Here is a 19393-nt window from a genome sequence, read left to right on the forward strand (position 1 = left end):
TCTGACTTCTGTTCGTTTGCTGTTGTTCAGGTTTACAGCAACACGCCCGAGACGATCAACCTCATCATCGAGGTTTTTGTGGAAGTGGCTCACAAGCAGATCTGTTACCTGGGAGAGGTGAGGGACTCATGTTCATGATCTGTGAATAGTTCAGTTCATGACTTTATCTGAATAAGATCATAATAATGAAACGGAACTGTAATCTGCTTCAGCGTTGATGCACTTCTGCTCTTTCTATGGTCCCTTTATAAGATGATGGTAATAGTTTTACTGAGGACATTTTTCCTCGAGTGGTTCCTCTCTGATGGAGGATCAGACGTAACGTGAAGGAAACAGTCTGGACTCATTTTAAAAGCTTTTTGAGATCATGAGAAAGACTGGAACATAAACATAAATTTGAGCTGCACAATCCTGTTTCTAATATTATTTACTTTTAAACTTGGGTCTTAAAATACTTTGTTATTCATTTTACTTTTCATATTTCAACCCTATAACTGGTTCTTCTGTGTAAGCTGTCGAGTCTTCACTTGGTGCTATAACCAGATCTTTCACGTATGAAATCAAGACGTAAAACGATGTATTTCAGTCCGTCTGTGGCGGGAAACATTTAGTTCAAGTAGTCACAGAACCTCTGCTGCTTCATGTCGACGTCTCTTTCTGAGTTTCTAACTGTAACTTCCGTCTCCTGGTCCAGACGAAGTCCATGAAGCTGTACGAGGTGTGTCTGACGCTGCTGCAGGTTTACTCCAAAAACAACCAGAACAGGAAGAGGAACGACGCCACGGCGGAGGAGGACCAGTACCAGGACCTGCTGCTCATCATGGAGCTGCTCACCAACCTGCTCTCCAAGGAGTTCATCGACTTCAGCGACACCGGTGAGTTCAAACATCACGTCCTCTTACTTTTACAGAAGTATTTGTCTCCACATATAAACACAGTACATGGTTATTCTACATGAACAGGCTGCATGTTAAAGGAACAATGGGGATTAAATGTGGAGCAGTTGTGACACACAGCGCCATCTGCTGGAAGCTGGAGTCTGTTCACTTTGTGTTTAAACGTATTTAGTTTCATTTCACCACGTTTTCGCTGCTTATTTTCATTTTAGTTTAGAATAATAACTCTGAATCTGTCTTTAGATATTTACAAAGAGGAGAAAGTTGACGTCTTCTTCTCTTTGTTCACGTTGCCTCATGTTGCTTGAGATTAAAATGTTTGTGTGTTTTGTAGACGAGGTGTTTAGGAACCAGGACCAGGGAACGCCGGCGTCCAGTCGGACGGTGTCGGCAGCAGACGTGGTTCTTTACGGCGTCAACATCGTCCTCCCGCTCATGTCTCAGGACCTGCTGAAGGTACAACTGAACCTCACACACACACACACACACACACACACACGTGGTTTCATCATTATGTTCTTCACGTTTTGGGTTATTTTGGTCATAACTGAAGAATTCATCTGCTGTTCATGACAATTTCACACAAACATCTAAAAGGATGAAGTGATGAAATGTTGGACAGACGTCGATAGTGGAGGAAAAAAAACAGCGAACTTGGCTGATTTCTCACCAAATTTAACGACTTTTCAGAATCTCATAGAAACTATTTCTTTAAAGCGAGAAGCGACAAAATAAACAAATATATTATATTGTAGAGACATTACTCGTCTCTCTCTTCAGAGGTTTGATGGGAGTTAATGGCCGTCCTTTGTGGTGAATGAATGACGGTCTTGATAGATACTTGACTACCTGTATGCTGTTGTTCATAATGTGGTTGTGTTGTCCTCCCTGTTGTTCCCAGTTCCCCTCCCTGTGTAACCAGTACTACAAGCTCATCACCTTCATCTGTGAGATCTTTCCAGAAAAGATCCCTCAGCTTCCTGAAGACCTCTTCAAAAGCCTCATGTTCTCTCTGGAGCTGGGCATGACCTCGTATCCTCCCCCAGCTGTGTTTGAATGCTTTATTCAGGACGCATGAGAACGGTGTTCGGTCACTTCATGGCTGAATATGAAGAGAATTACCTTCTGGATTCATAATCTGGTAGATGTCTGCTCTGGCGGTTCGTGCTCCTTAACGTCTGTTCAGGATGAGTTCAGAGATCAGCCAGCTGTGTTTGGAGGCTTTGTCTCCATTGGCCGAGCAGTGCGCCAAAAACCAGGAGAAGGACACGCCCCTCTTCATCGCCACACGGCACTTCCTCAAAGTAAGATTTAGAGCTGCAACAATAACTTTATTACGCAGAAATGCTGTTTTTAAGACTCTTAAATGTGGAGATTATCTGATTTATATCTGTTTTATATCTTATTTTAGTGAATATTTGACAAAACTTTGATTTCTTACATTAAGACAATTCTCTTTTGTATTACAAGTCGTCTGAATGTGTTTAAATACGTAAATGTCAGTTTTTGGACAGAGCCGGGCTAGCTGTTTCCCTCTGTTTCCAGTCTTTGTGCTAAGCTAAGCTAACCAGCTGCTAACTGCAGCTTCATATTCACCGTTCAGATATTAGAGAGTTTTCTCCTCTAACTCGCTGTAAGACAGTAGATACGTGTATAAAAGGTCAGATTGTTTCTATCAGTGGACAGGTTGTTCGCACACTGATTAAGATATTAACTCTTTTGTTTGATAATAATTCGAAATCCTTTAACGCTGTACGTTTCCTCGTCTGTGCCTCCAGCTGGTGTTTGACATGCTGGTTCTGCAGAAACACAACACAGAGATGACGGTGGCAGCAGGAGAAGCTCTCTACACACTCGTGTGCCTGCATCAGGTGACTTTATATCTCTTTATTATTATTATTATTAATATTAATATCTCTTTATCTTGATCTTCCTACAATAGTTCAAACGTCTTTACGTTCTATTTGTGGTCCAGTCGATGAGGTTTGATTAGATTTAAGTTCATTAAAGATTCAAACACAACTTGTTTTTATGATTCAGACTTTTTAATAATTGTCATTCTTTATTTAAGTTTAAATAAATACTGTTACGTGAGGACTGAGCTGTGTCATAGCGAATAACTCCAAAACACATTAAAATTATAAAGTATATATAATACACAATATTATAAAGTATATATAATACACAATATTATAAAGTATATATAATACACAATATTATAAAGTATATATAATACACAATATTATAAAGTATATATAATACACAATATTATAAAGTATATATAATACACAATATTATAAAGTATATATAATACACAATATTATAAAGTATAAAATACTAGATTTTTGAAGCCAACAATTAGTCAGCTGATAATGTATTTTACACTCGCATGATATAAACAGTTTAAAGTATTTCATTCTCATTTTATGGCTTTTATTATGAAGTCCAGAGGTGACAGGAAGTGAGGGGCTGATGTTTTAAAGCATGATGAACATAAACGTGTTTCTTCTTCAGGCGGAGTACTCTGAGCTGGTGGAGACGCTGCTCTCCTCTCAGCGAGACGCCGTCGTCTACCAGCGACTCGCCGACGCCTTCAACACGCTGACGGCGAGCAGCACGCCGCCCACCATGGACCGCAAGCAGAAGGTCGCCTTCCTCAAGAGCCTGGAGGAGTTCGTGGCCAACGTGGGCGGCTTGCTCTGCGTGAAATAACCCCCTTCCTCCTCCTGCTTGGTCCCTATGAACTCTGGGTAAAAAGAGTCAGCTGGAGGACGTCTCTGTCTCTCTACCTGCTGAGGGATCCGTCTCATGCCGGAATGTTTTCACCTCCTCGGATTTCTTTTTTTGGCTTTTAATCCCCGCCCCTCCGGTCCAGCGTGATTGACAGACTTGATGATGATGAAGATGGAACCATGCAGACTGGACTGCAGAGCAGACGGACTCAGTCGCTGTCGACCGACACGACAGACGGATCACGGCGACGAGAGGAGGAGGTGGTCGACTCCTCCATCACCTCCTGTACACACACATGTGCACACACACACGCATGCAGACACACACACACACACACACACACTCAGAGTGACTTTGAGGGTAAAAACAAGTTGCTGTTATTTAAAAATTGCAGGAGACATTTTTTTCTCCAGTGTGAGGTTTTGTAGATGAAAGACTTAAAAGGGGCCATTTTTTTATTTCAAGAATGTCACGACACATGCACACATGCACACACATGCACATGCACACACACACACACACACACACACGGCGCCCCAATCCTTCCCAGAGTGCCTTTGTTTTGATGATTGTTCTGTGTGTGCAGGTTTTTTATTTCTTATTTTGTCATCAACTGACAACAAGCGGTGCCTGCCATTCGCCAAGAATACAGCGGATGCACGCACACACACACGCATGTGAGGTGTGGGGGGGGGGTGCTTGACCACGCTGCACAGCAGGACGTTTGTTTGTTGTGACGACAGAAAAACCAAACTCTGATTCACTAAAGGGTGTAATATATTATAATGTTTTAAAGTCAGAAACCAGGAGGAGTGTTGGTTCAGAGACAAACTAAATACAAAAACATGATGAAATGTTTTTATCTGCCAGTTGGACGGCAGGAGGAGGAGGAGGAGAAGAAGAAGAAGAAGAAGAAGAAGGAGGAGGAGGAGGAGCGACTTCCTGCGTCTGATGTTTCTCTTCTTCTGTGTTTTGGATCGTAGTATTATGTCGACAGTTTCTTCTTCTCCTCCGGGACTCCAGAAGGCTCGACGGAGGATCGGACCGCTAAAGTTTAACAGATTTACTTCCTGTTGTATTTTTTCTACAGCAGCAGCACACACACACACACACACACACACACACACACACACACTGGAAGCAGAGACTGAGCTGACGGACAGCAACAACAAACCAAATAAAAGCAGCAGAGCCACTTTGTCGCAGCATCGTGTTGGAGAACCTCCTCGTTCGCAGCACTCAACTGGTTTTGTTAATGACGTGTAAAAGTGTACATAAAGTTATTGTATAAAACGTTCTGGCCTCCGCCGTCTCCTTTATAGGAGTGCAACCATTGTTTTAGGAAGAAATAAAGTTATTGATTTCACTTTTCTATCGTGTAACATTTCACTTTGTTCGCACGTTTCTTCAACACAGAAGCATCTGGAGGAAAAGTACTTATTGATGATTAACAGAGTAGAGGAAGTACTAATACCACACAGGACAAATACTCTGTTAGAGTAAAAGTATGTCCGTACAATCAGTCAAATGTAGTTAAAGTATTCAAACTGTGACTGTTCTTTTGTATATTACATCTTTAGACTAGTGTTTCTCGTGTGCGTTCATGTAGAAGCAGGATCTTACTTTTGTAGTTTGAGCTCATTCTGAATCATTTCACTACGAATGAATCTGCTGATTATTTTCTCCATTAATTGATTAAAAATGTGAGAAATGGCATCACAGTTATCCAGAGCCCAAAGTGACACCTTAACAATGATTGTTTACCTCAAACCTCAACATTATTACTCATAAATAAACATTACTAAAACATTAACATTATTAAAAGGCACAGAAACCAGGAATTTGTTGTATGAAAAATGACTTCTTTAATTATTAAATATTTTCCAATTAATTTCTGTAAGTTGAGAAATTAATCAATTAAGTAAACATTTCAGCTCTACTTGTATAAACTGTTGAGTTGTTTAGTTCATTTAAAATCTATTTTAAAAGCTTTTCATATGTTTTGTATGTAAAAAAAAGTCTTAATTAGTAAAGTAGCTAAATGTTATATTGTAGAAAGAATATTTGTCTCTTTCTCCCACAGTGGCATGAGAACAAAATACTTCAGTAAAGTACAAGTACTTCAGTAAATGTATATAGTTTCGTTCCAGCACTACACCCAACAACCTGAATTTAGATATTATCACACATCTAACCTTTTTTTCAGGATCTACAGGTCCCTTACTGTACGTCTGCAAATTATCCAAAACCCTCTACAATAATTATTTTAATTATTTCTAAAATAAAATTCAGGTTTTATCTAAATTTATATATATATTTATATATATTATATTTTTTCAACAGATGAAAATAATCATCTTATGTGTTTATCGGCTGATTAAAAAACCAAAGACAGCGAGCTGGAGAATGAAACAGTTGGTCCCAGATAGACGAACCGCGTAGCCGAGTATTTTGTCCCTCGTCATATTCCGTACTCTCTGAAACTACGTCATCATTCCGCGACCATTCCCACTCACAATACAGCAGCGTTGGAGAGCTGATCAGGTATGTTCACTTTAATACTACATTTATAAATGATTGAGCTTTCTGTGTTTGTTGTAAGAAGCGGATACTTCACAAGTGAAGGTTTCTGTATTTAATTAGCAGTTTATTTACAGAATATTCATTCAAGAAATATTCAGATATTCTGCGTTAAGTACTTTTTATGAAATGAATTACTTCAGTAAAAATCACAACACTACAGGGTACAAATACTCTGTTCCAAGTCTTGTATTTAAAATATTACTAAAGTAAAAGTACAAAAGTGTTTGTATCAAAAGTAAAAGTACCCATTTTATAATGATTTATATATATATATCATATTTGTGTATTATTGATGCATTCATGTGTTCATCACTTTAATGTTGCTGCTGGTGAAGCTCATTTTAATAACTTTATATTTTGAATATGTTTGGAAATCGACATTCAGGTCCTGTAACTGTAATATATATATGTATATGAATATATATATATATATTTATGTATTCAGTGTTGTTCTTTCATGGTTCCATACGTTTCCTGCTGTGTGGAGAAACGTGACACCGACACTAAAGAATAATATTTGTAGATCAGTTGGATTATTACGAATCTGAAAACATATTTATTGTTTTGCATGTTTCAGTCATGAGCGACAGCAGCGACGACGACGTCCCGGCGCTGTCGGCTGAAGCTCTCTCCGCTCTGCAGGAGTTCTACAGCGAGACGAGCAGCTCGACGCCCGCAGACCGCTTCTCTGTGGGAGCCGTGCAGGAGGACTGGGTGAGCAGATATAAACACATATATGTTGTTAATGTACACAGATTCATTGTGTTTATGGACACGATGGTGTCATTTTGAGGTACTTGTACTTTACTTGGTATTCTGCTACTTTCTACTTCTACTTCTCAGAGGTAAAACGCTTTAGTTACTTTATAGATTCAAGTTATTAATACAAAATATAAATCAACTAATAACACATGATGTAGAACTAAAGGTGAAGCTGCAGTTTGTTAGGTGAACCCAGGTCTTTATTTAGTTTTAAATAAGGAATTAGAGATTCTAAATGATTTAGTTTTTGTAAAATAAAGGCTCTTTGTTCCTTTTGTCACAACACGCATGAAACAACAAATCATCTTTTTGGGGACTTTTTGTTGTGAACTAAATCTTTTTTAATCAGAAAGTGGTTTACTCAACTAAAGTCCAAATTTATTTTATTTTATTATTTTTACAATTATTATTGTTAAGTCTTATTGTTTTATATTATTGAAAATTAAATATTATTGTTTTGTCGGTCAGACAAAAGGAAACGTGAAGACGTCACGTAATCAAAACAATCAACAGATTAACTCACAGTGAATGTAACAAACAAGGCTTTAAAAAATAAATCTTCATTTCTAAAATTTAAAAAATGTCAGGAGTGTCATCAGATTAATAATATTGTTTGTAGGTTTAAATGTTTAAATGTCAGCGAGTTAAACGAGTGTGTTCTGTGCAGAAGTAGAAACGTGCAGCATCAGATGTCGCTGATGTGTTTGCTTGTGTTTGTTACACTGTTTTTAATGTTTCAGTCAATGTTGTTAATTGTTTTTAAATCTCCTTTTCTTTGTCTTGTGTTTTGATGCTTTTAATGGTTTTATGTGAAGCACTCTGAATGTTGAAACGTGTGATACAAATAAAGTTGCCTTTGTGTCTCCAGAGGATGAGTCAGTTCTGGTACAGTGACGAGACGGCGACTCGGTTGGCTGAGGAGGTCGTACGAGAAGCTGGAGAGGGAGGCAGGTAAACCCCCCCCCCCCACACACACACACACACTCACACTAACTGTATTTTAGTCCTCTAACCTGAAGTGTTAAAGGTGTCAAAGTGTGTTAAATGCTGAGGATTTCTTCATATCACGGTATATATTGACGGTCGGTCGGTGATGGTTTACTTCACGGTGTATTCGTTTTTCCTTCAGTCGATATAAATGCTCCTGAAGGAGGAGAGCGGTGTCTGGAACCCGCACGGCGACTTTTACTCTTAACGGCATTATGAAAACAAATTTACCAAACTAGGCCGAGAGGTTTTCTAAGAACATTTATTGTGGAAAACTGGTATAATTCATTCTTTTGCTTTCGTCATATTCCATTTGAAGTGATGTAAAAGATGACTTGTATTAAAAACATCACATCCACTGCACTCTTCTCTTATTCTCTGAGCATTATGAACTTACACTGAGACACTTTTGAAGAGAATAATACAAAGTCTCTGGTCTCTGGTCTGAACTTAATCTCAACAAACCACCACTACAACCTTCCCCTCCGCCGTCATTCAGCCTCCAGATGTGGTCTTGTTCCCTGCAGGGTGGCGTGCGTGAGCTCCCCCAGCGTGTACCAGAAGCTGAAGCAGGGCGTGGTGGTCGGCTCCGACCGGGTCTCCGCCGTCGTGTTGGAGTTCGACCGCCGCTTCTCCGCTTACGGCGACGACTTCGTCTTCTACGACTACAACGAGCCGCTGCGTCTCGAGAACGTCGCCCCGAAGAGCTTCGACGTCGTCCTCGCCGACCCGCCGTACCTCTCCGAGGAATGTCTGAGCAAAGTGTCCCAGACCGCCAAGTACCTGAGCAAAGGCAAGGTGCTGCTGTGTACAGGTGAGAGGTTATTATTAATAATCACATGTGTACAGGTGAGAGGTTATTATTAATAATCACATGTGTACAGGTGAGAGGTTATTATTAATAATCACATGTGTACAGGTGAGAGGTTATTATTAATAATCACATGTGTACAGGTGAGAGGTTATTATTAATAATCACATGTGTACAGGTTTAAATAGTTAAGCCTGTATTCTAGTTGAGACATGGAGCAGCAACAGATTACTTCCTGTGTTATGTTTTATTCTTTTCTGTTCCTGAAGGAGCCGTGATGGAGAAACTGGCCAAAGAGCTTCTGGGCGTCACCATGTGCAGCTTCCTCCCGGAACACAACAGAAACTTGTCCAACGACTTCCGCTGTTTTGTCAACTATCCGTCTCGCCTGCTGTCCTGAAGCTCTCCGACATGAGCGCTGCTTCTACACGGACGGTTTCCTGTTTCCTGTTTCCTGTCGGGGAGTCAAAGGGGAAGCATCGACTCCTGCGGAGGAAACGAGGAGTTCAATTAAGAAATGAACTCTGACCTGTGAGAAGAATTGAGTCTGATGACTCAAAGACTTCATGAGAGAGTGTTTGATAACCGGCTGGCTTTCTACGAAAATGATTATTTAACCCACGAAAAATGATTTTACGTAAATTTTGGTTGATAGTTTCAGACGGTAATCAAGTAAAAAAAAAAAAGCCAAATATTTCTCCAAAGTGTTTTATATCATTTAAAATTGTCTTTTGGACTTCGTGATCTTCGGCTGTAGTAAACTATGCGTCTCATGTTTCACTATTTCCTGACATGTCACAGCTCTGTATCGATCTATTGATTATTTAATATCAGTCAATTAAAGGGGAACTACGTCTCCTGTTATAATAAATACCCCCTGGTGATGTCATGGTGATGTCATCAGGGTAGTTTGGAGACGACACGTTTCTAACACGACGCCTGTGTGCGTTACGGACCTGGGCATCAGAAGGCTCTCACTGAAACACATGTTAAACAGATGCATTGTGGGAAATGTAGGATCCAGCAGAAATCTATACAAACAATGAATAAGTTCGGCATACTTTGGCCTCATTTGCTTTGATTGTGACCGTTCTTTTTAATAAAATCTGTGTCTTGTGCGTCCCTGAACTGTATGGAAGAATGTAGCTCAGTTGTAACGGGTCAGTCAGAGAATAAACACCTTTAACAGTGTTAAAGGTTAATAATCAAGCTGCAATTAAGACCCTTAAAAAGTCTTAATTGGCATTTCCCCGAGGTGTTATTTTGTAGCTTGTTTTTTAATATATTTATCCTCAATGAGGATTCAGTGTTCTCTGGTCCCACATGCTAACTGCTAGCCACATGACCGCTATTGGACGCACAAACACTTTGTAAAGATGCACGTGCGCCTGGTTCTGTTTTAACATCTCATTCATTGTGGAGCCTCGTTTCCACTCCCACGGGTCAAAAGGCTAAACATGCGTTTGCATATGGAGAAGTGTGTCCGCTCCACCGATCGTTCCAGCAGCAGTGAAGAAGAAGTGAGATGTTGCATCGACGAGGTTCTTCAACTGACCAGCTGTCGTTCTATCGGACTGAGGCTATTTATAGCTTCCACAGGACTAACTCATCACCTGCACCTGTAAAGTTTACAACGGTTTAATACCATATATACAAACTACACCATGCCTTTTGTTCTACCTGTAAACATGAAGTGCTCTTGTGTGAATAATGTTTTGAGTAACTCAAAGCTGTGCCTTGAGGCCAATATTTCATTGCTTAATGAAGACAATGAATAATTATGATTCAAACACATTTGAAGGATGTTTTTGTTCCCCTGGGACTCTACAGTAATGACGTGTTTGCCCTTCACAATAAGACATTCACTCAAAGGGAAAACGAACCATACTGACCGAACAGGTGCAGGCTGATATTCTAATGCACTACCCTTTCACTCAGAGTTTCACAAAAACGAAACAGACAAAAAAAAAAAGTACAAACGTGTCATATAATTAAACTGCATATTTTTAATTCCTTCTTCTGAACATGCCTGTTCCCCTACATTCACACCGGCTCTCTCTCATTTCAAACAGCCTCTGCTGTGGAGCTGCAGCTTCCTGCACTGATTGGCTGATTGACTCTCAGGTGTCCCAGGAGACGTATCAGGCAGTGATTGGATGCAGGTTGCAATAAATGCTCCCTCTCTGCTGCACACACATGCATAGCAGGAATGGCTTGTGGAGTTCATTTGGGGTAAGTTTTTGAAACTATTTTCAGTGTTTGTTGAGTTGCTGAACTGTTTCTGACCGGACGTCTTGGTTTCTGTGCAGGATCTTGCTGGTTTGCTTAGTTCAAGCAGAGCTTGTGCGTAGTCTGTGGGCTGCACAAGGTGAGCAACACACAGATGTCGCTGTCATTCATTGGTGTGATTTACTAGCTGTAGATTTATACTCTAGTTTCTCTTGCAGATCAGAGACAAAATGGCGACACACATGTTGGCTTCTCGCAGCAGGGTAGAGTTGGTGGCAGCTATCCCCAGAATCAACTCAGACAGGCCTCTGGTTCTCCTCAGACAGCTAACAGTGGCTATGCTTCGGTCATGTTGGCGCAGAGCAGCTCGGAGTCTAAACCTAACCAACCAACGACTAAGTTGAATCAGGAAAATGTGCAAAAGACTCCAAAAAAGCAGATCTTTGGCCTTTCTGTTGCTAGTGGTGGTTCCCTCGGTAGGTACGATCAAACTCCGATTAGCGAGAAGAGAACTCGGCCAGCTCAGCAGGGTACACCAAGTACGAGCAATTTTCAGTCCAGCAGTTCTGGATCTCTTCAGAGTCCGAGGGGAGGCTACTCCTTCAAACCTGCCTCCCATCAGTCAGCAGCACAGAGAGCTTCAGCTGTTTCTGAAACACCGGGAAAAGGTTATCCGAAGTCTATGAAGTCGTCCAGCGACGGTGCTGCTGGGCCACGAAGGATCCCTGCTCGGACGAAAACCTCAGCCAGTGGCCGCGCTGTAAGGGTGTCGCCACATCGTGGATCTAAAGCATCTAAACCGTCCTATTTCTCATCGCTCCAAAATGAGAGATCTAGAAATAACCCCAGCCAGGCTGGGAGCCCATACCCAAACAATCTGGTTCCTGTGAATGTTCCTAACCTCCCTGACTCCGGGACCAGCAGTTCCGGGACCTCTGGTCAGAAATTTGCCCCGACCAGAACCCACAACATCCCTCAGGCCTTTGGTGGCTACGCTATCAGACGGCTGAAGGAACCCACTGACCAGAAGGAAGTGAGTGTCGGGAGGCCGCAGCAGACCTACGTGGCCCCCCAGCGGCCCCCTGCACAGAAGCAGGCCTACGTGGCCCCCCAGCGGCCCCCTGCACAGAAGCAGGCCTACGTGGCCCCCCAGCGGCCCCCTGCACAGAAGCAGGCCTACGTGGCCCCCCAGCGGCCCCCTACACAGAAGCAGGCCTACGTGGCCCCCCAGCGGCCCTCTGCTTCTTACAAGCCACAGGCCCAGAGTGTTCATCCGGAGGCCAAATGGATGAGGATCAAGTCTCGTCTGAGACCGTAGCAGGTGAGTGCTTCATTATATCGTAATGTTTTATACGCTTTAATGTGGTTTCTAATGTTGTATCTTCCTCCAGATGGATGCAGCAGGAGTCCTGGGATGAATGATTTGTTTTTTAAATAATAAAATGTATTTAATTTTACACGCTTTTGTGTCCTGAATTCCTCTCCTAGCTGCGCACTAAATGCCAGAATGTGTTCACACTGCTGGAGGTTTGGTGTCATCTGTGAAGAGAAGATTTCATTTAATATTAAAATGTTGCTGTTCTTCACTGTGGTAGCTTCGTGGTCAAACGGTTGAGGGCTTTTGATATTCAAGTGTGCAAGGCTTCAAATGAACATTTCGTTAAATCACATCTTTTATAGCTTAGTGTGCAGTGATTGACGATTACTGCTGTTACCTTGAACCTGATTTCTGAATCTAAAGAAATGCATAATGACTTATTTTACGAAAATAATACCGAGATAGCAGAAAGCACGCCAACACACAGATTCCAGAAATATTCTCAATATATCTCTCAGTCAAACCGTGACCGAGATATTAGCAAACGAACACCAGCAACAAAAAACGCTTTATGGCCTATAATCATAAAATGCAACTCACCTTTTGATGTTGTCGTGAAGAAAATGCAATATTCCATAATATTGCTACAAGTTCTGTTCACCTTCTTGTTCCTAACTCGCATCAGGGGGGCTGAACTAGGGAGGGGTGAGCAGGGGAGAGGATTTGACTTTCAGCATATCAGATCCTACGATACGCGAGGCGTTATTGTATTTTGTCTGGCTACCAGTGCTGTCAATCTTATCTGTGTGACAATAGGTCAATTCTATTGGCTCCAACGCGTGGAAAGAGGGGTCACCATGGAAATCAACCAATCCTTCGCAGAGATAAGCCCGTGCGTCTTCATATGCAGCCTGAGGCCATGTCCACAATACTCCGTTTTTGTTTGGAAACTCATATGTTTTGCCACGTTTACACTGAGCGGCCACACTACGCCGGAGTTTTGGAGCACCCTAAACGGACAAGTTTGAAAACTCCCCTGACATTGGAGGTGTTTGAAAACTCCAGGGTTGCGTTTGAGTGTGGACGGTCGGAAACTGATGTTTAGAAGAAATGACGCCCACACCCGTGTTCGCTACTGGATTGGTCCTTAGCGGCCATGACGTCTCCGTCCCTGATTCGTCACACATGGATAACGAATGGCAAGCCTTGCTTGCTTTTAATTCCCGAGTCCAGAGGCGTTATCAGCCGCACATGGAGCGCCGGTTTTGGGTGAGGCCAGGAAGAACGAGCGCCTGGTGGAATAATTTCATCAATGAAGTTATGATTCCCGAAGAATGGCGAGGAAAACTTTCGAATGTCCAGATCGGCATTGATCAACCTTAGCGAAATATTACGTCCGCATGTGGACGGAGCAACAACCACGATGAGGGCGCCCGTGGATGTACTTGCAAAGGTAGCGTGCACGTTGTATTACCCGAGTGACGAGGGCAGACTCCGGAAAACCGCTAATGCATTTGGACTATCTCGACAAGTTGTTTCAGTCATCATCCGACAAGTCTGTAGGGCCATCACCGTCTTCCTGGGTCCCAAGTACATCCGGGTACCGAGCCTGAAGTGAGGGACCTTGTGGTCAACTTCTTCCAAACACACGGTATGCCACAATGCTTGGGGGCCATTGACTGTACACATATCGAAGTGAAACAACCACGTGCTAACTCTACAGACTACATCAACAGAAAGGGGAAACGTTCTTTGAATGTACAGGCCGTGTGTGACTACAAACACTGTTTCACGGACGTTGTTGTGAAATGGCCGGGAAGTGTTCACGACGCGCGTATATTTGCCAACTCGCGATTTAGTTGTGACCTAAAAGATGGAGCAGTTTATGGACCCATAATCTAGTAAATGTTTACGTGTAAGTGTTGATTTTCAAGTAAATCTGATGTGTGAGAGAGAGAGAGAGAAAGACCCGCAGCGCTGTAACTAAGTCTGAAAAATAAAACTTCTAAAATGTTCCACGAACTGTCTGTTTGAGTTTATAGAGGAATATTTTAGAGGAAGATCTTAAGTATCAAACACAACCTTTCATTATTAAAGACTACTTTATTACTGTCGTATTTTTTTTTTAAAAACTCAGCAACCAATCTACTTCCTGTTTACACCGTCACGCGCATGCCCAGTGTACGTTAATGGTCACGTGCTGCCCGTCTTCGAAGGCTGCCGTGTGGACGCAGATCAATTCGAGAATGATGCTGAAACGGCCGTGTGGACGGAGATCGTTTGTATTTGACAAATCTGCTTCCAAATAGAAACGGAGGAGTATGGATGTAGCCTGAGGCCAAATCCCAATGCCCCCCCCCCCCCCTAAACCCTCAAACCCTGAACCCTCAAGGACTTACTGACGTCACCTGGTCACTGGGTGAGTGTGAGAGACTGTGAAGGCTTGAGATGGTGTAAATATGAATGGGACAACACTTTGCTGCAACATATGTTACCATGAAAACAACAAGAAATATGATGCATAATTGTGTGTATTTATTTTATACTTTGTACTGATGTGAACGTCTTCAGGCTCTTTCCTCACTAGATGAGAACTTCATATCATCTATTTACTCGTTTTTGTCAAAACAGCTTCAATGACAAAATCAAATATTTGATGAATAAATAAATATCTTCTGATTTCATGTTTATTTTTTGTTCCATCTTTAACCCTTAATGTTTCTGAGTACATTTAATGAGACAGGCTGAACACACGTGAGCCGTCCTCTTTGTTTACCTTTTTTACCCCATCAAGTTCCATCAAGCACCAGGCTGAGTTGCGACAAACCCTGGTTTACAGCAGAACTCAGACGGCTAAGACTGCAAAAGGATCAGGCATTTAGGACTTGTATAAAGAGTCAAAGTACAGGTTTAGTAAGGCGGTGAGAGACGCTAAACTGCGACACCAGCTCTCAGCAAATGACTCTGCTTTTGTCTGGAGAGGTCTCAGACAGATAACTACAAGCCTAAACCCCCCCCCCCCCCATGAACGACCGCCTGGCAGACGAGCTGAACGAGTTCTACTGTCGCTTTGATAGACAATGGGACAGCCCTGACCCCATCCCCCACAGCTCCATCAACCAGTCCCAGACCACCAGGTCCCCCTCCCCCAGCCCAGCAGGGGCCCATGCCTCTGTATCACCCATCCCAGTGTCCCCCCCCCCCCCCACACCCCCCTCTCCAGTGACGACTCTCTCTATTCTGGAGAGAGATGTAAATAGGCTTTTTAAAAAACAAAACCTCTCATCCCACTCCACCCTGAAGCATTGTGCTGATCAGCTGTCTCCGGTGTTCACAGACATCTTTAACACCTCCCTGGAGACATGCCACGTACCAGCCTGCTTCAAGGTCTCCACCATAATCCCCGTCCCCAAAAAACCAAGGATCACAGGACTTAATGACTACAGGCCCGTCGCCCTGACCTCTGTGGTTATGAAGTCTTTTGAGCGCCTTGTCCTGTCCCACCTAAAAACCCTCACCGACCCACTCCTGGACCCCCTGCAGTTCGCCTACAGAGCCAACAGGTCTGTAGACGACGCAGTCAACTTGGCCCTTCATTTCATCCTCCAGCATTTGGACTCCCCAGGAACCTACGCCAGGATCCTGTTTGTGGACTTCAGCTCTGCTCTCAACACTATCATCCCGTCTTTGCTGCAGGGCAAGCTCTCCCAGCTGCACATGCCCGACTCCACCTGCAAGTGGATCACAGACTTCCTGTCTGACAGGAAGCAGCACGTCAAGCTGGGAAAGCACAGCTCAGCCTCCCAGACCATCAGCACCGGCTCCCCCCAAGGCTGCGTTCTTTCCCCTCTCCTCCCTGTAGACCAACAGCTGCACCTCCAGTCACCAGTCCGTCAAGCTCCTGAAGTTCGCGGACGACACCACCCTCATTGGACTCATCTCTGGTGGGGATGAGTCCGCCTACAGGTGGGAGACTGACCATCTGGTGACCTGGTGCGGTCTGAACAACTTAGAGCTCAATGCTCTAAAGACAGTGGAGATGGTTGTGGATTTCAGGAAGAATGCAGCCCCACCTGCCCCTATCACCCCATGTGACTCCCCCGTCGACGCGGTGGAGTCCTTCCGCTTCCTGGGCTCCATCATAACCCAAGACCTCAAGTGGGAGCTGAACATCAGCTCCATCACGAAGAAGGCTCAACAGAGGATGTACTTCCTGAGGCAGCTGAAGAAATTCAACCTGCCAAAGACAATGATGGTGCACTTCTACACAGCCATCATTGAGTCCATCCTCTGCTCCGCCATCACAGTCTGGTACGCTGGCAGCCACAGCCAAGGACAAGGGTAGGCTGCAGCGCATCATTCGCTCTGCTGAGAGGGTGATTGATTGGCTGCAATCTGCCATCCCTCCAGGACCTGTTCGCTTCAAGGACCCTGAGTCAAGCAAGAAAGATTGTAGCCGACCCCTCTCACCCTGGACATGAACTGTTCGTGCCCCTTCCATCTGGTAGGAGGCTGAGGTCCATCAGGACCAAGACCCCACGTCACATAAACAGCTTCTTTCCATCCGCAGTCGGGCTCATTAACAGAGCCCGGGACCCCCACTGACTCTGTCATCCCCAGGACAAATTCCTACCGGTCACTCCCCTGCATCCCTTCTATTTTACACTCGACACTTTTACACTACACTTACATCTCACTGGTTTATAGTCCTGTCATCTGTTTGTTGTTTATAGTCCTGTCATCTGTTTGTTGTTTATAGTCCTGTCATCTGTTTGTTGTTTATAGTCCTGTCATCTGTTTGTTGTTTATAGTCCTGTCATCTGTTTGTTGTTTATAGTCCTGTCATCTGTTCGTTTGTGCACTTTATTTTATATTTCACTTTATTTTATATCTCTCTGTAAATTTAAATATGTTTCTACTTGCACTGATTGTTGATTGTTAAATATTTGCACCTCCCGTCATGTCAAATTCCTTGTATGTTCAACACACCATGGCAATAAACGGTTCTGTTTCTGATTCTTTATGTCTCCATGCTCCACTGGTTACTCCGTGTTTAACGTCACATTGCAATGATTTGTGGGTAATTCCCTTAGGTTAAGTCAGCATACCATGCTGACTTACGGAAAGGGTTCATAAAGGGCTCAAAATGTCTGCAAGGGAGCCTCAAACACTTGACGATTTAACAGTGGGACATCCCTAAACCCTCACGGACTTCGCGGGAGCGGGCCTCAAAGTCCGTGAGTCCGTGGGTACATCCCAAGTCTCTTAATTGCATCCCCGTTTACCTCACTTGTGTCCTTTCCTTGCGTCTTAGTCCCTCCCCCCAGGGATGCATGGAGAGACGCAAGGAAACCATGCGAGGAGAGAGGAAATGACAAATAAGAGACTTGGGATGTATCCCGTAAGGGGGGACATTGGGATTTGGCCTGAGAGTAGAACATGCGCCATTACGCACGAGTGACCTGCAGCACGCAGCTGCATCTTGATTTAGCGTCGCGTGTGTACGTTTTACGGTTATTTTTTCACTATTTAGTTGAAATTTATTTTGAGAAAGATGTTGAAACAAGGATCGAAGACGCATGTCCCTACGGAGGAAGTCCAGGAGATGCTGGAGGACCCTGAAAATGTTTGTCCTCATGATTCGTCCTCACACGAAGAAGACCTCGTGCATTCCGACAACACACCGGACAGCAGTGACTCGGATTACTATCATCCATCATCATCATCGGAAAGGTATGATCGTCTTATAAATGTTATATGTATCGATTTATTGGTGTCGAATTTTCTATCTATCTAGCTTTCTCAGGGCAAAGGTTTTATGGTCAGATTGTATAGTGTGTGTGTGTGTGTGTCTTTGTGTGTGTGGGTGCGCGCGCGTTCCCCAGCACAGTGGTGTGTATTTATACCACTTTATTGCTTTTACATGTATTACAATTTCAGAACCAGACCACTGATTGAATACATTTGTTTTTCTTCCACATTCTGGTTTACAGTGATGAGGATTACGAGCCACCCCTTGCCCCCCGTGTCCCAGGACCTTCAAGGGCCCCACAGCCAGCAGCATCCCCTCCCCCCACGGCTCTACCCACCCAGTCGTTAACACCTCCCCCGACCACTCGGCAGAAGAGAGGACGCTCCTCTGTGGGAGCTTCTGCTCCAGCTACCAAGCGTGGAAAGAGTAGGTTGGCATCTCCAGAGAGTGAGGAGGGGGACAGGTGGCATGACAGAGAGGAGGAGTGCATCAAACCTGACCCTCTCAGGTTCAAGCCGGCCAGGACCCCAGGCCCCACATTCGACACCACCAGAGCATGGTCGCCCATCAGCCTCTTCCAGCTTTTCTTTTCAGCGTCTGTTGTCCGAAAAATCATTGACAACACGAATGCCAACGCTGCCAAAAAAAAGCAAGCTGGGTTGAAGTTGAAGTGGGAAGTGCTCACGGTGAAGGACTTTTACATATTCCTCTCCATCATCGTCTTCACTGGCCTTGTGGCGGTCCACAACAGGTCTGACTACTGGAGGAAGAAATGTCCGTACAACTTCCAGTTCCCCGGTGACAGCATGACACGGAACCGCTTTGAGTCCATTTTGTGGTCACTTCACCTCAGCGACCCAAAAGAGGACGAGGAGAATGACAAAAAAAGGAACACTGCTGAGTACGACCGGCTGTTCAAGATCAAGCCGCTCTACACGGACATGGTGACCGCCTGCAAAGCCCATTTCCAGCCGCACCAGAATGTGTCCATTGACGAGCGGATGGTCAAAAGCAAAGCCCGTATCAGCATGAAGCAGTACATGAAGGACAAGCCCACAAAGTGGGGTTACAAACTGTTTGTGCTGGCTGATTCATCGATAGGCTATACCTGGAACTTCTTTGTCTACGCAGGTAAAAGTGAGTCCAACAAAGGCCATGGGCTGAGTTACTCAGCAGTGATGGACCTTTTGCCTTTCCCTCTCCTCGGTAGCGGCTACTCGTTGTACACAGACAATTTCTACACGAGCCCCGCTCTCTTCACTGATCTGTCCAAAAAGAACATCGGCTGTTGTGGGACCATCAGGAGACATGTAACTGGCTTC

General features: G+C 43.8%; 2 protein-coding genes across 2 annotated transcripts in view; both read left to right on the plus strand.

Annotated features, from left to right (window-relative positions):
• The window catches only part of xpo4 (exportin 4), a 46194-nt gene extending 41193 nt beyond the window's left edge, over positions 1–5001 (plus strand). Inside the window, exons 18-24 of the mRNA XM_076111436.1 lie at positions 31–117; positions 695–875; positions 1231–1352; positions 1798–1928; positions 2083–2200; positions 2675–2767; positions 3411–5001. Of these exons, the coding sequence (XP_075967551.1) occupies positions 31–117; positions 695–875; positions 1231–1352; positions 1798–1928; positions 2083–2200; positions 2675–2767; positions 3411–3608 (930 nt within the window). The 3' untranslated portion in view covers positions 3609–5001. The remainder of the gene's footprint in view (positions 1–30; positions 118–694; positions 876–1230; positions 1353–1797; positions 1929–2082; positions 2201–2674; positions 2768–3410) is intronic.
• Positions 5002–6129: 1128 nt separating this feature from the next.
• Positions 6130–9890, plus strand: eef1akmt1 (EEF1A lysine methyltransferase 1). The gene is made up of 5 exons (XM_076104969.1): positions 6130–6173; positions 6790–6926; positions 7843–7925; positions 8489–8775; positions 9042–9890. Exons 2-5 carry the CDS (start codon positions 6792–6794, stop codon positions 9170–9172), a joined length of 636 nt encoding a protein of 211 aa, XP_075961084.1. The 5' UTR covers positions 6130–6173; positions 6790–6791; the 3' UTR covers positions 9173–9890.
• Positions 9891–19393: the final 9503 nt, after the last annotated feature.

The sequence above is a fragment of the Anarhichas minor genome, unplaced genomic scaffold (assembly GCF_050575085.1).
Source record: "Anarhichas minor isolate MPS153535 unplaced genomic scaffold, ASM5057508v1 ptg000004l, whole genome shotgun sequence".
In the NCBI taxonomy this organism is placed as follows: domain Eukaryota; kingdom Metazoa; phylum Chordata; class Actinopteri; order Perciformes; family Anarhichadidae; genus Anarhichas; species Anarhichas minor.